General features: G+C 48.2%; 1 protein-coding gene across 5 annotated transcripts; it reads left to right on the top strand.

The window, feature by feature from the left end:
* The first annotated feature begins 5,416 nt into the window (after positions 1-5,416).
* med25 (mediator complex subunit 25) lies at positions 5,417-13,031 on the top strand. 5 transcript variants are annotated; one of them, XM_030088746.1, is made up of 20 exons: positions 5,417-5,533; positions 6,213-6,348; positions 6,432-6,477; positions 6,547-6,671; positions 6,752-6,850; positions 6,956-7,076; positions 7,158-7,314; positions 8,171-8,292; positions 8,373-8,448; positions 9,535-9,803; positions 10,140-10,250; positions 10,333-10,418; positions 10,505-10,562; positions 10,637-10,744; positions 10,912-11,088; positions 11,190-11,303; positions 11,539-11,610; positions 11,861-12,031; positions 12,116-12,233; positions 12,547-13,031. In XM_030088746.1, exons 2-20 carry the CDS (start codon positions 6,224-6,226, stop codon positions 12,648-12,650), a joined length of 2,259 nt encoding a protein of 752 aa, XP_029944606.1. In that variant the 5' UTR covers positions 5,417-5,533; positions 6,213-6,223; the 3' UTR covers positions 12,651-13,031. The 5 variants fall into 5 exon arrangements, with proteins under 5 accessions (XP_029944606.1, XP_029944604.1, XP_029944605.1 ...); XM_030088744.1 differs by having other exon boundaries at positions 5,423-5,570; positions 11,193-11,303; XM_030088745.1 differs by having other exon boundaries at positions 5,423-5,570; positions 12,119-12,233.
* The last annotated feature ends 4,556 nt before the right edge of the window (positions 13,032-17,587 follow it).

Here is a 17,587-nt window from a genome sequence, read left to right as displayed (position 1 = left end):
ACCCAGAGCAGCAGGAAGGCGACGCCTCACCTGGACAGACGCAGCCTCAAATAACTTTCTATTTTTTTATTTTTTTATTTTTTTCCACCTCTGAGCTCTCGGACTTTCTGCTGTGCATTAAGTGGTGTGTAATTATTCAGCCACTTTTTCATGAATTCTTTATTGTGGCCGCATTTTTTTTTTTTTTTTTTTTTGCCTAAATGCAAAATGGAGCAGGCCTCGTGCTCCCGGCTCCGTCTTCATCTCCACATCGCTCGCATTTCACGTCGTGTGGCTCTTCTGCTTTACTGAAAACCCACCGGTGGCAGCAGCTCGAGGAGGAGGAGCGGAGGATTAAACAAATGATGAAGGAGGAGGAGGAGGAGGAGGAGGAGGAGGAGGAGGAGGAGGAGGAGGAGGAGGAGGAGGAGGAGGAGGAGGAGGCAAATGGGTGTGTGGAGACGTGAGGACGGCTCCGTATATAGACACACTCGTCATGGGGCACCTGCAGCATCCTGACAGTGATAACAGTTCTCACACACACACACACACACACACACACACACACACACACACACACACACACACACACACACACACGTGACGGCACACCAGTTAGCACGGCTGTAATGCTGTGGACTGTTGAGAGGAGGAGAGAAAAAAACTGAGAGGAGGGGGTGAGGGGTAACTGCTGTCTCCATGGCAACGTTCCCACCGTGCAAAAAAAAAAAAAAAAAAATAATTTAGTCGGAAAGACATTTCACTCAGTTCAGTGAGCTGAAAGAGGCAGAGAGGGAAGGAGGGGGGAGTGTGTGTGTGTGTGTGTGTGTGTGTGTGTGTGTGTGTGTGTGTATCACACTCGGGGGATCCATCTGAAGGTATCAGAGCCAGGCGTTCGCCCCACATGCTAATAAAACTAATGATCATACATGACGATAATGAAGCGACGGCGTCGTTACAGACGAGGCTCGGTTCACTTTCTGCTCCTTTTACGTAACTCGAGCTTCATGTCAGGACTTCAACCAGCTGCTCCTGCCTCCCGACTCAAACCGCCAACTTCCCTTCACGTATTTTAAAAGAGATGCCAGCCTTTTTCTGTTATTTAATAATAATACCCCAAAAACCTTTCAGAAATAATGAATTCAATGAATGCACGCAGGCGGAGAGTTTGACTGGTGGCAGCCTTCCTCTGCGGGGGGACGGAGTGTTAATCAGGAGCGGAGCCCCAGGATGTGACCTTCTCCACAAACCACCTTCGCCGGGAACTTGATATTCACCTGACGGACGGGAACCGGTGTGAGACATCCTCTGACATTACGCCTCCGCGGCCATGTCTCTAAATGAAGAACGCTAAAGAGGAAATTCGTGGAGAGATCAGGTCTGACTCGCTCGGAGGGCCGTCTGGCTCTCCACTTTCCTCCCAAACCGGGTTTATGGGTGTTTCCACCAGCGAGTCTGGGTGTTTATAGATTATAGGTGCAAAATCTTTAAAGAAACACCTGGTTTGCGTTATTTAAGCAGCGCCTTTGCATAATAAAGCCACTTTACTGGTGTCAGCTTGAGGCCTCAGCTTCCAGTAAGTCACTGAAAAATACAACTTTTACAAAATAAGAAGAGTTTTCACTTGAAACTTGGTTGTGTCAATGAGATCTTAGGTTTTTTCCTGGCTTTAAAATGTGTCCTGTGTGTTTGCCCCTGCGATGGCCTGGCGATCAGGCCACGCCATGTCAGCCGGAATCGACTCCTGCGGTCTTAAGTTGGGTAAATCTGGTGTATAAGTCGGGTGGAAATTTTAAGGCGAGGAGTAATAATCCATATTTAAGCTCCTTTTCATGACTTACTCCTTCGGCTGCGCCCCGCCAGGACCGGATTAGACGGAGAAAAAGCCCCGGAGAGTGAGCGAGAGGCGAGGTGCAGTGGGCGGCTCCGCTGGCCCGGCGGTGTGGACGTGAGTGCGTCGGCACGCTGGCTGTGATTACCTGTTGTGAGGCGACCATCTGGCCCTCGGCCTCCCAGCTGGGATCAGCAGCGAGGAGACGGATTGTCTTCGCCGCGCCACCTGGACCTCGCCGGCCATATTCCTCATTCATATTTTATTACGTCACACTCCGACCAAAACACAGCCGAGGAATAAAACAATGTCTGGGCTTCCAACGGGGAGAGGAGCCTTTTCTGTAATTGCTTGGCAACGGCCGGCGTTGTGGGCGCCGGAGTTCAGAGCAGCGGAGAGCGCCGCCGCGGCACGGCCCAGTCCACGCAGGCAGATTCACATGCAAACGCTCGCCGTGCGTTCTGTCAGTCCGATCTGGCCGCTCGGAACGAAAAGCTCTGCGGGGGATTCCGTGTTTGCAGCCGCGGCCTCGCTGGAGCCCGGCGCTCGCCGCCCTTCCCGGGGAAATGAGAGCCCGGCTCCGTGAGAGGGTTCAGAGTTTGAGTCTGATGGAGTCTGAAGCCGGCGCCGCCGCGGGCAGAGGACATGCTATTGTTGGACCCACAGACCGGTGCGCTGATGTGCTACAAGTACAGGTTAGCCGCCGGTCTGCTGCGCCGCTCTGATGGGGGTGGGGGGGCTCCAGAGCGCCGGGCTTCACCGGGATTCCAGTATCACATCCAAGAAAAACACCGTGGACTCATGAAGCCTGTTGCCTCCGGAGCTTTCCCTAAATGTCTGTCCGAGGTGGAGATGACGCCACCTGGAGGCGCTCCATCACTCTGAGAGGAGAAAGTTACAATCTGTACTCTAACTCCAGTTACCACAGCATAACGAGAGGTTCACTGTCCGTCCTGCAGCTCTCTGCTGACCTCTCCTGGAATCTGCCTCAGCAGCACACAATCCTCCTCTGGAACCGTGAAGGTGTTTATCAGCTAGAGGTTTATTTTATCTGGGTGTGACACTTCATCAGGAAACAATTTTTTTTAAAAAAATCAAAACCAAGACAACTTCTGCATTTCCTCTGGTTTCATTTGAACTACAGTGGCTTGCAACAGTAGCAAAAGTAGTAGTTGTGGAGAAATTTGAAGCAGGGTTAGATTAAAAATAAACAAACAAATTAAAAAACTCATCTCAAGCATTGAACACCTTGCAGTGAAATCCATCATCTGGAAATAGAAAGAGCTCCACAGCACCACTGCAAACCGACCGAAACATGGCAACATGAAGCACTGACATCCGTGTAGAGATTAACCTTATTTTATAAAAAGGAGACGTGAAGCTGTGCAGACATGAAAATAATCTGCTGCACTTTCCGGAGCAGTAGGATAAATACCAGGTTAACCTGTCAGTACGCAGGCAGAGCGCCTGGAAAGGAGTCTGAAGTATGATCGGATCATGAATTTGTGATTGTTTCTCTCTCTCCTCCTTGATCTCTTTCTGTTTCTCTCTCTCTCCATCTCGATCTCTTTCTGTTTCTCTCTCTCCTCCTCAATCTCTGTTTCTCTCCTCCTCGATCTTTCTATTTCTCTTTCTCCTCCTCATTGTCTTTCTGTCTCTCTGTCCACCTCGATCTCTTTCTGTTTCTCTCTCTCTCTCTCTCTCTCTCTCTCTCTCTCTCTCTCTCTCTCTCTCTCCCTCCCTCTTTTTCTCTCTCTCTCCACCTCGATCTCTTTCTGTTTCTCTCTCTCTCTCTCTCTCTCTCTCTCCCTCTCTCTCTCTCTCCACCTCGATCTCTTTCTGTTTCTCTCTCAGCCTCGCTCTTCACACGAGGCTAATTTCCAGGCTGGCTCTGCTTAGAAAAATGAAATACTTTGGATTCAGTATTAAGCCATAAATATTTTGCGGCTGTAAATGGACTTGCACATAATTACAGACTCTGAATTTGTAAATCAAGTTTTGACATCCCATTAAAAAAAAAAATCTACCCGATAATTAAAGTTTGTGAATGTGTCCAAAATGACCTTCATTGTTGCAAAAAAAAAAAAAAAAAGTATTGACTTTCCATCTGAAAAGAGCAGCGTGAGAGCGAGCCAGGTCAAGCTCAAGTTAAAACTGGAACAGATTTTTCAGGGAGTGTCATCAGTCCTGTACGGTTCTCTGTAATGATCAGCGATGTGTTCTTGGTAGTCAGAGGGGAAATCACTGTTTGCTGACGATGCCGCTCTGTGGGAACGGGGCTGGACTCAGTAGGAACATCAGCATAAAGAAGCTGGAAGTGGTGCATGTCCCGGCTATGAGACTCTGATATGGTACTCCTGTGTCAGATCGAGGTGGGAGAACTCCCGCTATGCTTCGTACCAGAACAACAGGCCGTGCTGGTGGTGAGCAACACCCAGGGAAACAAAGGAAGACGAGGAAAATGCATGAACCAGGCTGAGTTTTGGCTGTGTGAACAAGACACTGTATTTAATTAATAAACACCACACTGGTCTCCGTGAACACTGAGACACTGAAGAGTCTGTGGAACAAGTTATTCAAATACACCAGGGACAGAGAGCGACTAATGAGGAGCGTTTCCCCGAGGAGAGAGTAATGGAGCTTGGAGTAATGGATAATGGAGCAAAAATACTTAAGTATCTGAGAGAGACGGTCTTGGTGGAGGGGGCACCTGCATTTAAACCAAAGACGAAGAAGACGACAACATTCTTCACCCAGTGAACTGGAGCTATCCTGGTGTGAAAGCAGCCTTAAGGGGAATAAAGTTTGGAGTGAGGTATAAGTACGTCTGCGACTCAGGTGGGTTATGATTTATGATAACGTAGGAAATAAAATTCACATTTATTGTCATGACTTTATTGAAGCTTTATTGTCTTTCTATCCAACCACTTTGGTCCAAAGAAACTGAAAACCGTGCATCATTTTTCTTTCATTTCATGGTATGTTGGTCTATCACATAAAATACGAATAAATATATGTTCTTTTGCGATTGTAACATGAGAAAAGTTCTTCAAAAGACACTTATTAACTTTTTTTTAATAATTATTTTTAACCATCCTTTTTTGTAAGCAACAAAAGGTCTTTCATTAAATAATATATAAGTTATATAGAATAGGTTATATGAAAAATATTGGTACTGGTCAATAACAAAGGAAGAATATCTGTATTTATACACATACACAGTACTGACCATGGATCAGTGCAGATGCTGTTTCTGTTCAAATCTTTGCTTCACAGTCATTTGTAGTCTGAGCTATAATGTAATTTGTTCCATAGTGGGAATATTTTTCACAATGTAGCTCTATTTTATAAGCATTTTTAAAAATAATTTGTAAAATGCGTCTTAGCTTGAAAACACAAAATGAGCTGTCAGACAGAGGGGTGTTGGATTCATTCCTAGAAACATGAAACACTTCCTAAAAATAACCTCTGTCTTTATTTTTCAACACTAAAATGAGTTTTCCCTGTGTGCGCTGTACATCTGAACCTGTAGAGGGCGCGCGTTCACTTTGAGGTGTTTATTTTCTCCACAGAAGAAGAACTTGGGGTGGGCGGGTCTTTACGTCACTTCCGCAGTCAACAATTCCACCGTTGGAAGCTAGCGGCTAATATTGATCTCTTTCAGCTCCGATAATTTGTTTTCCTCTTCGCCCTGGGACGCGAATCCAAGCCGCGGAGCCGCAGGTTGGTCCACAGCGCCGTCAAAGCTGCATGATGACGGGTTAGTGGAGGATTTTTATCAGCGATCATCCTTATTCATCCAGCAAGCTAACGGGATGGAGCAGCCCTGTGAGGCTCTGCTGCTGCTTGTTTTCACTTTTCTTTTCTCATATTATCCTCAGAAATGTGCCGATTTTAATCATAAAATACATAATAATCGGTAGGACAGCTTCCTTACTGGCGCTGGCTTTCAATATTCAGACACGTACCTGATAACCAGCATCACATGTGCTGCTGTTCATCCAAAACAAAGGTGCTCTGAACACCGCTGGATACAGTGTGTTTCAGTGGAAATGAGTTGGGGATAGAAGGAGAGGACAGAAAGCAACAGACAGACAGACATCCACCCTTTCAGTTAACAGAAGGATTTTAAATTCCGTTCTATACTTCACAGCAATCCAGAGAAGAGAAGCTGGTGTTGGTGTCAGACTCTCACTGCTGCATTTTCAATCAACAGAAGACTTTTTAATCAGTTATTTAGACACTTTAATAATTGGAAATTACAATTGTCTAATATAGGAACACGTGCATGTGTTGATTTCTCATCGAGCACAACTCAAATGGAAAAAATGTCCAACGTCGTCAAGTTCCTTCACAAACTGATCAGAAGCATTCTCTGCTGCCTCCTCCTGTGGCTCCTCAGGTCCGGCCCTCATGGAGCCGTCCTCCAAGCCCGGGTCCAGCCAGGTGTCTGACGTGGTGTTTGTCATCGAAGGGACGGCAAACCTGGGGCCGTACTTCGAATCGCTGAGGAAGAACTACATCCTTCCAGCGATCGAGTGAGAACCTGAAGAAGTCTCTACTGAAAGATAAATATTAGCGTTTAAGCTTGAATTAATGCTGGTTTTGTTTCTTACTCCAGGTATTTCAATGGAGGAGCTCCAGCAGAAACAGATTTCGGTGGAGATGTGAGTTTCTCTTCTCTTCAGATCCATTTCCGTGTATTTTGGTGTAATTCCCAGCTGTCCTCTCTCCAGTATGGAGGGACGCAGTACGGCCTGGTGGTCTTCAACACGGTGGACTGCGCTCCAGAGTCGTACGTCCAGTGCCACGCTCCGACCAGCTCCGCCTTCGAGTTCGTCTCGTGGATCGACAGCATCCAGTAACTCTCCGCTCTAACTGCCGCTTCATCTGCTGTCGTGATCATTTTACGGTGGAGATCTGATGACGGTCTGGCTGCAGGTTCATGGGAGGAGGAGCGGAGAGCTGCAGCCTCATCGCAGAGGGCCTCTCTGTGGCCTTGCAGCTGTTTGATGACTTTAAGAAGATGAGGGAGCAAATGTACGGCGGTGTTTGTGCTTGTTAAAACCTAACTACAGCCTTAAGTTTCTTAACTCTGTAGCTGGAAGCATTGAAACGTCTTGAAATCGTCGTTTGTGTTTTCAGAGGTCAGACTCACAAGGTGTGTGTGCTGCTGTGTAACTCGCCGCCGTACCTGCTCCCGGCTGTGGAGAGCGTCACCTACACCGGCTACACCGCAGACAACCTGGTCAAGATCATCAGGGATGTGAGTTCTCGGGAGCTTTTTGTTTTTTTTGCGGGAGGGGGGTTTGGAGCTGTGTCTGACGCGTGGCTGAACCTTCTCCAGAGAGGAATCCACTTCTCCGTGGTGGCTCCCCGGAAGCTTCCGGCTCTCAGAGCTCTGTTCGAACGGGCCTCTCCCGTCGGGGGCGCCGTCGAGCCGCTGCCCGACTACAGCCAGGATCCTTTCCACATGGTTCTCGTCAGAGGGATCTCGCTTCCCGGTAAGAAACGACCGCAGTTCTGGTCAAACCTCTTTCGATCAGGAATACGAAGAAACGGCGTCGTCAACCCTCCCGACTCGACCAGAGGGGGTGTTTCCGCTGCACATGTAATGTTTAGAATCTAGAAACTGTTCCAAACCAGCTCTAGAAGCACAGTTTTAACTTTCTGGGATGGTTTTCACAGTTTTTATGTAATAAAATCTTCATCTTTGCAGCATTAGTTCATTCAGAATAAAAAGAAGTTAAAATATCAGTGAGACCGAACTGAAATTAAAGACGAGGCAAAAAAAAAAAAATTATTGGATTGGCAAAATCAAAGACACGCTGCAAAAATTAAAAAATCTTACCAAGTTTTTAAAATTTGTTTTGAGTGAAAATATCTAATTTTACTTGATTTAAAATAAAATCTCATAAAAAATATATTTCAGCAAGATAGAAAGACTTGATTTAAGAGAAGTTCTCTGAAATCAAGACAATTTTCACTTCTTCTATTTGCAGATTTGTTTTACTTAAGTTGAGATACTTTTACTTTGAAATAATTTAAAAATCTGTCTGTAGAACAAGTGAAAATCATCTTGACTCCAGAGAACTTCTCTTAAATCAAGTCTTTTTTTCTTAATGAAATATAATTTTGTAGTGAATTTATCTTAAATCTGGTAAAATGAGACATTTTCACTCAAAATGAGGCTAACGAAATGCATGTGGAATTGTGATTTTCTCAAATTGATCATAAACGTCCCGTCACGCCGTTCCAGTTCCGTTCAAACAGAAATCAAACATTTCTCCCTGAGCGGAGCAGCCGGGCGGCGATCGGCTCCAGCAGAGAAGAAAGAGACGAGCGTGTCTTTGCTCTCAGTCCCTGCAGGTGGAGGCTCTGTCCCGCTCAAGCCGGTGCTCCCCCCTCAGCCCGTCAGCCAGCAGGTGGTGGGGCCGTCGCAGCCGGCTCCGCCCATCAACCCCGCCCACCCCTACCACCAGGTACCGGGCGCCGAGCCGCGCTCCGCCTCGCACGCCGCCGCTTCTTCTCATCCTCATCCGGTGTTTCCGCCCTCCGACAGAACCCGCCCCCCCCGACCGCGGCTCAGATCGCCGCGCAGATGGCCGTGGACGCCGCCAACATCCAGAAGAGTCGCTGTGAGTTGCCGTGTTTGCGCGCCGCCGTCGGGATTCTGTGTGTTTCTTCCTGTATTTTCAGAGAGCGGTTTTCCTGAGACAGTCTCTCATGACGCTCTCACCTCGTCACGCAGATTTCACATGAACCGTCAGACGCTTCATACACACCAAATACAAAGATCTAAAGGAAAACCGGCAGATTTGTACCGCTGTCTTTAACCGGCGGGAAACAGTTCTGTTATGATCTGCAGCTTCCAGTGAAAATATGAAAGAAATACAGGAGAAAGTCGAGTTTGAGCACATTAATCTGCTCCTCAAGTCCCTTTAAAAACACGCAGTGCTCAATTCATTTATGAATATTCTCTTCTGTTCAGGCAAGTCGGCTTTTTTCGACTCTTTTCTAGATGTTTGGACGCTGTTTTAGCCGTCGTCTTTATTTCTCCTTGTTCTGTTTGATCGGCCTGTTCTTTGGCTTTTCCTCTCGTTCTTTATGCTTGAACAGAAGAAAAGACAACATGTGGACAGAGGAGGCGCTGTGATTGGGTGATTTATGCAAAACTTTTACTCGTAATTTAAAATCAAAAGATGATTTATGTGAAAATCGGAGTCTGGTGAAGCAGCACGGTTATAGAAACTAGTGATCGCGAGACCAAAACATGTTCTGAAACCGGGCGCTTTATATGTTTATTTGCACTCTGAAAATCTGCATTTTTTTGAATGGGTTCCAATGAGACCGGGGCTCTTTTTGAAACCATCATCGCCCCCTGCTGGAATTCCCTCAGAATTACAGCTTTTTTGCATTTCCACATTATCTTCATGTTTTATGAGCGGAGGCTGGCGCCTGGTTTAAATGGAGGGAGACAACTTAGCACTCTGCCTCTGTCTCTCTAAACGGCGCCCTCTAGGGGCCTGGCATGCTAATGACACCGTTTCCGTGGAAACGGGCATCAGTTTTAAAATGAAAAACTTCTCTTGAATGAAAAAAACCCTAAAAAAATGACTCCTTTTTGCTTGAACTGTCAAACGGGGCTTTAGTGAAAGTGTTTTGAGTCATGACGGCTGTCCTTCATGTGGAGACGTGTCCCTCCCTGTCTGCTGCCCCTCCAGTCCCCGGCATGGGGAACCAGGTTCCGCCGTTCAGCGGCCAGCCCGCCATCCCGTCGGTGGCCGGCGTGAAGCACGGCCAGCCCAGCATCTCCACCGTCACCACGGCCTCCCAGTCCCTGCTGGCCCAGCAGGTCCCTCCCGGCCAGCAGCAGCCGGTCCCGGCGCCGGGGCAGCCGCCGGCCGCCCAGCAGCTCCAGCAGGCCCAGCAGGTGGCGCCGCCGCAGGCCGCCGCCAACCAGCCCACGGCGGCCGCGGCTCAGGCCGGCATGGTGAGTGAGGACGGCGGAGAAGGCCGAGGTTCAGAGTTCAGGCTGCGTTCACACGACAACGCACCTGAAGCAGTTTCAAAAACAGCGCAGTGTGAATGTTGGGCCACTAGGGGGAGCAGCTGCACTCAGTAAACAAAGAAAAATCCCTCGAACGTGAGGAGGGTTGTTTCCTCTTTTCTAACTTTGAAAAAGAAAAAAAACAGTTTAATTGTTATTTAAAATGTAATTTTACTGTTTGCAGCCCAGGAAATGTGCTGGAAATTGAAATCTTGTTTTTCCTCATGTTTTACTTGGATGAATGTGAAAATGGAATCCCTGCTTGTTTCCTGCGGGCAGGCCGGAGTGGCGGGAGTGGCCGGAGCTCAGGGCAACAGCAACGCCATCGGACAAGCTCAAGGCGTGGCCAACAAGATCGTGGCCTGGACCGGCGTTCTGGAGTGGCAGGAGGTAAAACCAGGAGAAACCAAAGCCGAATCGGTCTCGTGGTCTTCCCGTTTGTCACGTTTTCTTTGTCTTTCAATCCCCGCAGAAGCCCAAAGCCTCGTCGATGGACTCCAACACCAAACTGACCCGCTCGCTGCCCTGTCAAGTCCACGTCAACCAAGGAGAGAATCTGTGAGTGGAGAACCCGGCGCCGAGCGGCCGAAAGCTGCTTCGTTCCTCCTCCGGTTCCTGACTGAAACACGGTTTTCTTTCTCCAGAAACACAGACCAGTGGCCTCAGAAGCTCATCATGCAGCTCATCCCCCAGCAGCTGCTGGTGAGGCGCTGTTTTTAAAGCTGTGGTTCTCCTGGTTTGTCTTTACTCTGTAAATTGACGCTTTCCCTCTGCAGACGACCTTAGGTCACCTCTTCAGAAACTCCCGAATGGTCCAGTTTCTCTTCACCAACAAGGACATGGAGTCGCTGAAGGGGCTGTACCGCATCATGGCCAACGGTTTCGTAAGTACAGTTCTCATGCAGGAGGGTTAATGGAGGCGGGCCCAGGATAGAGCCTTGAGGAACTCCAGAGTTAATTTGACAGGAAAACTCCAGGAGTTTTTGAGGAACTTGAAGCTTTTAGAAACATGATTTTGATGCTAACGACGGAGACGCGGGCCCGTCCGCAGGCCGGCTGCGTCCACTTCCCCCACACCACGTCCCCCTGCGAGGTGCGCGTCCTCATGCTGCTGTACTCGTCCAAGAAGCGGATCTTCATGGGCCTGATCCCCAACGACCAGAGCGGCTTCGTCAACGGCATCCGGCAGGTCATCACCAACCACAAGCAGGTGCAGCAGCACCGGGCGGTGAGTGGGGGCGGGCCGGCGGAGGGGGCGGGGTCACGGGGTGGGGGGGCGGGGTCACTGGACTCCGTCCGGGCTCTCACTGCCGGTCTTTCCCTCTGCAGCAGCTGGGCGGAGCAGGCGGCCCCATGCAGCAGGGCCAGGTCCCCCCGAACCAGAACTTCATCAACAGGGCTCCGGGCCCCATCCCCGTTTCCCACGGCAACGTCCAGTCGCAGGTATGTACACACACACTCTCTCACACACACACACACACTGCTGCCATGTCTGTACGTTCCTCCCTCTCACTCGGCCTGGTGTTTGGCATCGTGACTGCTCCAGTGTTTTTCTGCATGCCTGGGTTAACCTGTCCTCCTCCTGCTCCCGCTCCTCTTCCTCCTCCTCCTCTTCCTCCTCCTCCTCTTCCTCCTCCTCCTCCTCCTCCTCCTCCTCTCTGGTCTGTCCTGTGTCCAGTCTGTGGTGGTGGGCATGCCCCCCGTTAGTCAGGTGTCTCTGATGGAGGAGCAGCAGAGGCAGAACAACCTGGTGAGACTCGGAGACACTTTAGTCACGAGCGTCCGTCGGCATGCGGCGGCGGCGAACGGTCCTCCAGCATGAAACCTCTGATAGCACGCATGCTAACGCTAATCTGAGCTGACTTATGTGGAGATAACTGAGCTCTGGCTCATTTCAAAGCATCTTGATTTTCACTTCCTGATTCAGCGACAGAAGTGAGTTTCCCACTGGAATAACTTCTGCAGCAGCCTCAGACTTCTTTTCCCGACTTTCCCTCCAGATGACGATGCGAGCCGCCGGGCCGACCAATCAGCAGCCTCCGGTCAGCGGCGCTCCGCCCAACCAGGTGGCGCAGAGCGGCCAGGCCCCGCCCCAGGGCCAGATCCTCCGCCTGTCCAACCCGGGAGCCAATCCTCAGCTGCGGAGCCTCCTCCTCAGCCAGCAGCAGCCGGTGAGTCCGCCCCCCTCCCCCCCCCCCCCCCCCTCCCCCCTCCCCCTCCCGGCGGGCGGAGCTGACGCCGTCGTCTCTCTGCAGCAGGGCGGAGTCTCCCACATGTCGGGCATGATGTCCCACCAGGGACTGGGACAGCAGCTGGTCCACCAGGCGCCGGGCGCCGCCCAGATGCAGGGCCAGTGGAGGCAGCCTCTGGCAGGTCAGTGAGAGACGCTTCCTGTGCAGACAGGAAGTCAGGAGGAGGTCCCGGCTTCCTGTGCAGACAGGAAGTGGGGAGGAGGTTCCTGAAGCGCTACGGCCAATCAGGCGTCTGCAGGACAGGAACCTTCATTCCTCGAGCTTCACCGTCTGTAGAGCTATTGCTTTTAAGAAATTTGTTTTCTTGGCCGGATTGGAGCCTGTTGCGGGCCGGTTTTGGCCCCCAGGCCTTATGTTTGACACCGCCGATTGAAGAGAAAATGCGGATGAGGTGAGTTCTAAGGCTGACGAGCTCCGCTTCCCGTCCACCACAGGTCAGATGATGATGGCCGGGGGTCAGAGGTCGGCCGTGCCGCAGCCCGGGATGCCGCAGGTCTCCAGCGTGATGGAGGACGAGATCCTCATGGACCTCATCTGAGACCCCCGAGGATCTGAGACCCCCGGGACTCCTCAGAGTCCGGTTCAGACTGTTGATGCTCTGGAAGCCATTTTTCTTTCTACTTTGAAAACCTGCTGTCTTATTTTAGTTTCTTTTTAATTGTTTGGTTCTTCCCAGCAGCGGCGGTGAATCATGGACGCTCAGTAGTTCATCACAACGAAGGTCAAGAAGAAGACATTTTATTTATCCAGACAACACTTACAGTTTTACCACAGTTTTGGTTTTTTTTGTTTTTTTTTTTTTTGCTGTTCAAATCGAGACTTCTGCTTCTGTTTTTATTTGGATCAAGTCATTTTTTTAAGAGAAGCGGAGAAGATCATGAACTGTTTTACTTTCTGAATTAAAGACGGTGAAGGACGGGTCTTTACTCAGCGTGTCCGTGGTTATTTTAACTCCATGAGCCATAACATTATGACCATGCCTCTTTTTCACAGGCTCTACACACCACCGATTAAAAAAAAAAAAAAAAAAAAAACATTTCCCCATTTTATTGAGATACAGCTGTTTCCACTGCACATCTGGAATCTGCCCTTCAGAATCCTTCAGAAGAGTGATGATTTATGTAGGAATCAAAAGTGTGAAATCAGTTTTAGATGATCAGATTTCATTTCAGATGTGTATTTTTAACATTGCTGAAGATTTGATCAGTTTTAAGAAGATAAAAAAAGCCAGAAGTAAGAAGGTTTTTGTTTCAGGCGTGAAAGTTTTGCTTCCAAATAGCATAAATTTGCACTTTAATTCAAGACACACGTCTCCTTCAGACTCTGAACCGGTATCCAGTAGCTTGGATTTATCTTAATAAAGATCAGGAGGGTGTAAATTAGCAATGGCAGTGAATTAAAAGCATTTTGAATGGCAGGCAAGAGATTAAAAGTATGATTTGAAAATGGAGGGAAAAAAGCTGTGAGAAGTTTCCAACAGATTCACTCAAACGTGTAAATTTTAGTTGAAAACCACTGAGGCTCTCATCAGCAGCCAGCTGGAGGAAGACCTTGAGCGGACCTCAGGTTGAGGTTTTCCTGCCGCCCTGTGGACCAGGACTCTTCCCTCCTCATTTCTGTGAAGCCTGAACCGGACCTGAAGCTGCTCGGCCTCAGAGCAGATCTTCCTCGCGGAGGTTTATTCGGTGAGGACTTCGCTCCGTCTCTGCTCTGATTCTTCCTCTTCCCTGCTTCGCCGTCCTGCTCCTGCCTTGTGACGGATGACAGGAGCCTTTGTGGATGCAGCACATCTCCTTATTCTCCTCCTCGGCCTCCTGCTGGGACTCCTGTCTGATTAATCACTCTCTCTCCTCCAGCAGCCGGTACCCCCTCTGTTTCCACAGCCCTCGTTCTCACACTCGCTTCCTTCCCCTTTGTGTCCTCGTCCGCCCATTTTCTACAATCTCTAATCTTTTCTCTTTCTCTCGCCGGTCTGGATGAGGAGGAGTGTAAAGATTTAGTCTGCGGGTCTAGAAGTGAGGCAGTTAATTATAATCGAGTTGACTCCCATCATGTTTTTTGCTAAAAAAAGGAAACCAAAGCAGACGCAGGAAGAACATGCAAACGCCACACAGAGAGGCTCTCAAAGCTTTCAAGGTTTGAACCGAGGGCGAGGGAGGGAATTTTAAAATTTGAAGAAACCTTCTGGTGCGAAACACAGTGAAATGTCCCAAAAAGCTTCTCAGACAGCTGTTGCATTATGGGTAATTTTACAAACTCATCCCGACAGCGTGGGGCTGAGGTTACTGCTCGCTCTCTAGCTGGAGACATCGTCCCTCTCCTCCTGCTAAACCTGCCCAGTCTGGAGGTCATGATGTTTCCCAGAATGTAAGTGAGAAAACGGCGTCCTGGGACTGGAGTGTGTGTGTGTGTGTGTGTGTGTGTGCGCGTGTGTGGCTGTACTAACAGCCGCCGCCTGCAGCTGAGTCGGCACGCTAACACACCGTCTGAAGTCTGATATCAAAAAGAAATTTAAATGCCGGCAGTACTCTGAGATCAGAAGTGACGCCGCTGCCGTCCTCCCTGAAGATCCGCCTTCTTCTCCTTCATTCACTCATTCCATTCTCGCTTGTGGCAATCCGATCAGTTTCAAACCGATCTCAACTCTCCACTGTCGACTCGCTTCATCGTCTCCCTGCTTTCGGTTCAGCTGCAGGTCAAAACTCCTCAGGGGAAAACGGTTATTAATGAAAACACGCGGCGATAAACTCTCCTCTGAAAACATCTTATCCAAATGAAAGCTTCTGTTTTTTTGACAAACGATTATTAGAAGCCGGGACGTCTTTTCAATACCTGTAAAGTTTAGCTGTAATTCATCTGCCGGCCGGGTGCAGGGAGTGAAGCAGCCATCCGTCAGCAGCGCAGCGGTTTGGTAATCGGACTACAGTCAGCCTGACTAATACCCCACTGATCTATTATTGACTGCATATCGACGGCGTGAAGACGGATGCGGGCAGCTTCAAGGAGCATCATCTCATTTCCTTCATCCATTCATGCATTCGTGTTTGCGGATCGGTGGGAGCAGGACGGTGAAGCTGGACAGGAAGTTTGTAAAATCCTACAAACGCCACCGTTTATACGAATGTCCGTAGCAACACGATCCACAAATTCTGCCTCAGAGTGCCAACATTTCCGCCGTCCCTCCTCCGGTTTAACGCTCCTCGGCTTCCTCCAGGTTTAAAAAATACATACAGACCAGAATAGAAAATCCCCGAGTCGGCTTTACTTATTTGTGAACAAGAGGAAATTGTGTCCAGTCTGCCTGCAGACAGTAAAGCTGGTTAATTGCGTCTCTCTCGGGGACGTTAGGAACTCAGGATTTAGCGTTAGCGTTTGTGAGAGCGACGCTGCAGCGAAGACCTTCGGTCCAGGAAGTCAATAAAAACCAGGAGGAGGCGAGAGCAGAGAGAATGAGGCTCGTCGTGATAGAAAGACCAGCAAAAAACATCAAAACCAACTGTCTTTATTTGAGGAATATTAAATCTGTGAAAGTTAGCTAGCTAGCATTAGCCTCAGAGCCATGCCGTCAGGGTGAGTCTGTAAAAACACCCACAATGCAACGGTTTTTTGATATTTCACTGTTTTTCGGACCAGAAGGTTTCATTAAAGTTTACTTTATGTTGAGATTTCAGTCGTGTTTCTTTGGTTTTACAAACACGTAAACATTTTCATCACATCTTCAAGTTTCAATTTAAAGATTATTTTGCTAAAATCAGACTGGACTGTTTGTGGCCTCTGATGGAAAACGAGTCGACACTCCTGGTTTAAAGTGAGAACATTCAATTATCCATTTTCTATTCTGCAATTTTAAGTTACAGAGCATGTTTTTAGCATCCCAGTAACATTAGCATCAGCTTTTAAACCTGAGTTTGGAGCTAATGGTCTGATTCCACGAGTCGCCGGTAAGTCCAGCTTTTAATGCTGTGGTTTCCTCGCGTATGTGTGTGTGTGTGTGTGTGTGTGTGTGTGTGTGTGTGTGTGTGTGTGTGTGTGTTCACCTGTTTTTCCATCATTCACTGCCTTATGAATGATGCATCACTGAGTTTCCTGCCTGCTCTGTGTTTTTTGCAGGAAACCTCAGGTCACCCCTGCAGAGGCGGTTCTGGGTTCTGCCGTAAAGGTTCTGCTCCACATGAAGCTCCAGGCTTCCCGGACAGACTTCGGCTCCCTGAACCTGAGCTGAGCCTCCTCACTGCCCCTGCTCCTCTGATCCACCATTCATTCAGTGTAAATCTATTCACCAGTTCAGCGTGTTTAAAAAGCTGGGTGCAGTTCCCACGTTTGTCCAGTAGATGGTGGTGTGAGGCCGTGCTGTGGAGGAGGTTCCTTCCTGCTCCTTCAATCACTTTCAGGCTCGATCTTCGGAGTTAAAGATGATTTGCATGAAATATTTTGGGATTTTAGATCCAAAATAATGAAACGCCACTGAGGAATCATTAATAGTAGTCAGTCCATCGATTTTTTTCCATTTATTTTCATTCAAAAGATAACACAAAAAATATACATAAGAAAATAATCCATACAAGCTAGAATGAATGAAAAAGGAGCAGAAAGAAAATTAACTTGTAACGTCTGCCCCTTCTTTCATCAGTTCATGTTTTTACATATTTTTCACAATATTTACAAACCATCGTCTTTTTCACCTGATTTTACACCAGTTACACATCTATTATCATTTTTCTCTCTACCTCTTCTTTATGCAGCCATATTCCATATATATGCAGCCATATTATGCAACATATTCCGTCTACAATTTCAATCATTATCTACATTCAAAATTCCAAAACCAATTCCATTCTGGTCAGAATCACATGATCATGTGTCCAGCATTGAATTACCTTCCAGTAATGTAGTTTTTACATTTCTTTTAAATGCTGTGATTGTTCGCATTTTTTTTACTTCTTTCTGAAGTTCATTCCACTGATTGGTTCCCTCTACCGTCACAGTGTGCATTTTTACAATCATTTTATTATCTGGAGCGTCACATAATTACAGCAGGATCCCAAGTCGGGACCATTTACACTTTATTTTAAGAGAAAACGCAAAACCACTGATTCATTGAAAATGTTATTTAAAAAAAAACAAAGCTCAGATTTTGTTGTCAGGTCAAAAACTTCAGACGCAACTCTCTGGAAATGCTCCGTCTCCGTGGAAACAGAGAAAGCAACTTTTCAAAAATGCGCCGACGCCGCCGTCATGTAAACGGTGGAAAACGCAACTTTCTGAAAACGTGCAGACTGGGTTTCCATGGAAACGGCTGCTCCTGCACGCCTGGAGTGAATCTCTGCACTCAGTAAACGGACATTCAGAACAGTGGCGGCCTCTAGTGGCGTCCTGGGGAATTCCTTCCTGGAGTCTGCATGTTCTCCATGTGCATTCATGTGTTTCTTCCATATGTTCTCCACAGCCCAAAACATGTATTTAATGTTGATAGTA

Source organism: Salarias fasciatus, chromosome 4 (genome assembly GCF_902148845.1).
Source record: "Salarias fasciatus chromosome 4, fSalaFa1.1, whole genome shotgun sequence".
NCBI lineage: Eukaryota > Metazoa > Chordata > Actinopteri > Blenniiformes > Blenniidae > Salarias > Salarias fasciatus.
Note: the sequence above shows the minus strand (reverse complement) of the source record. Positions and strands in the feature narration are given on the sequence as shown.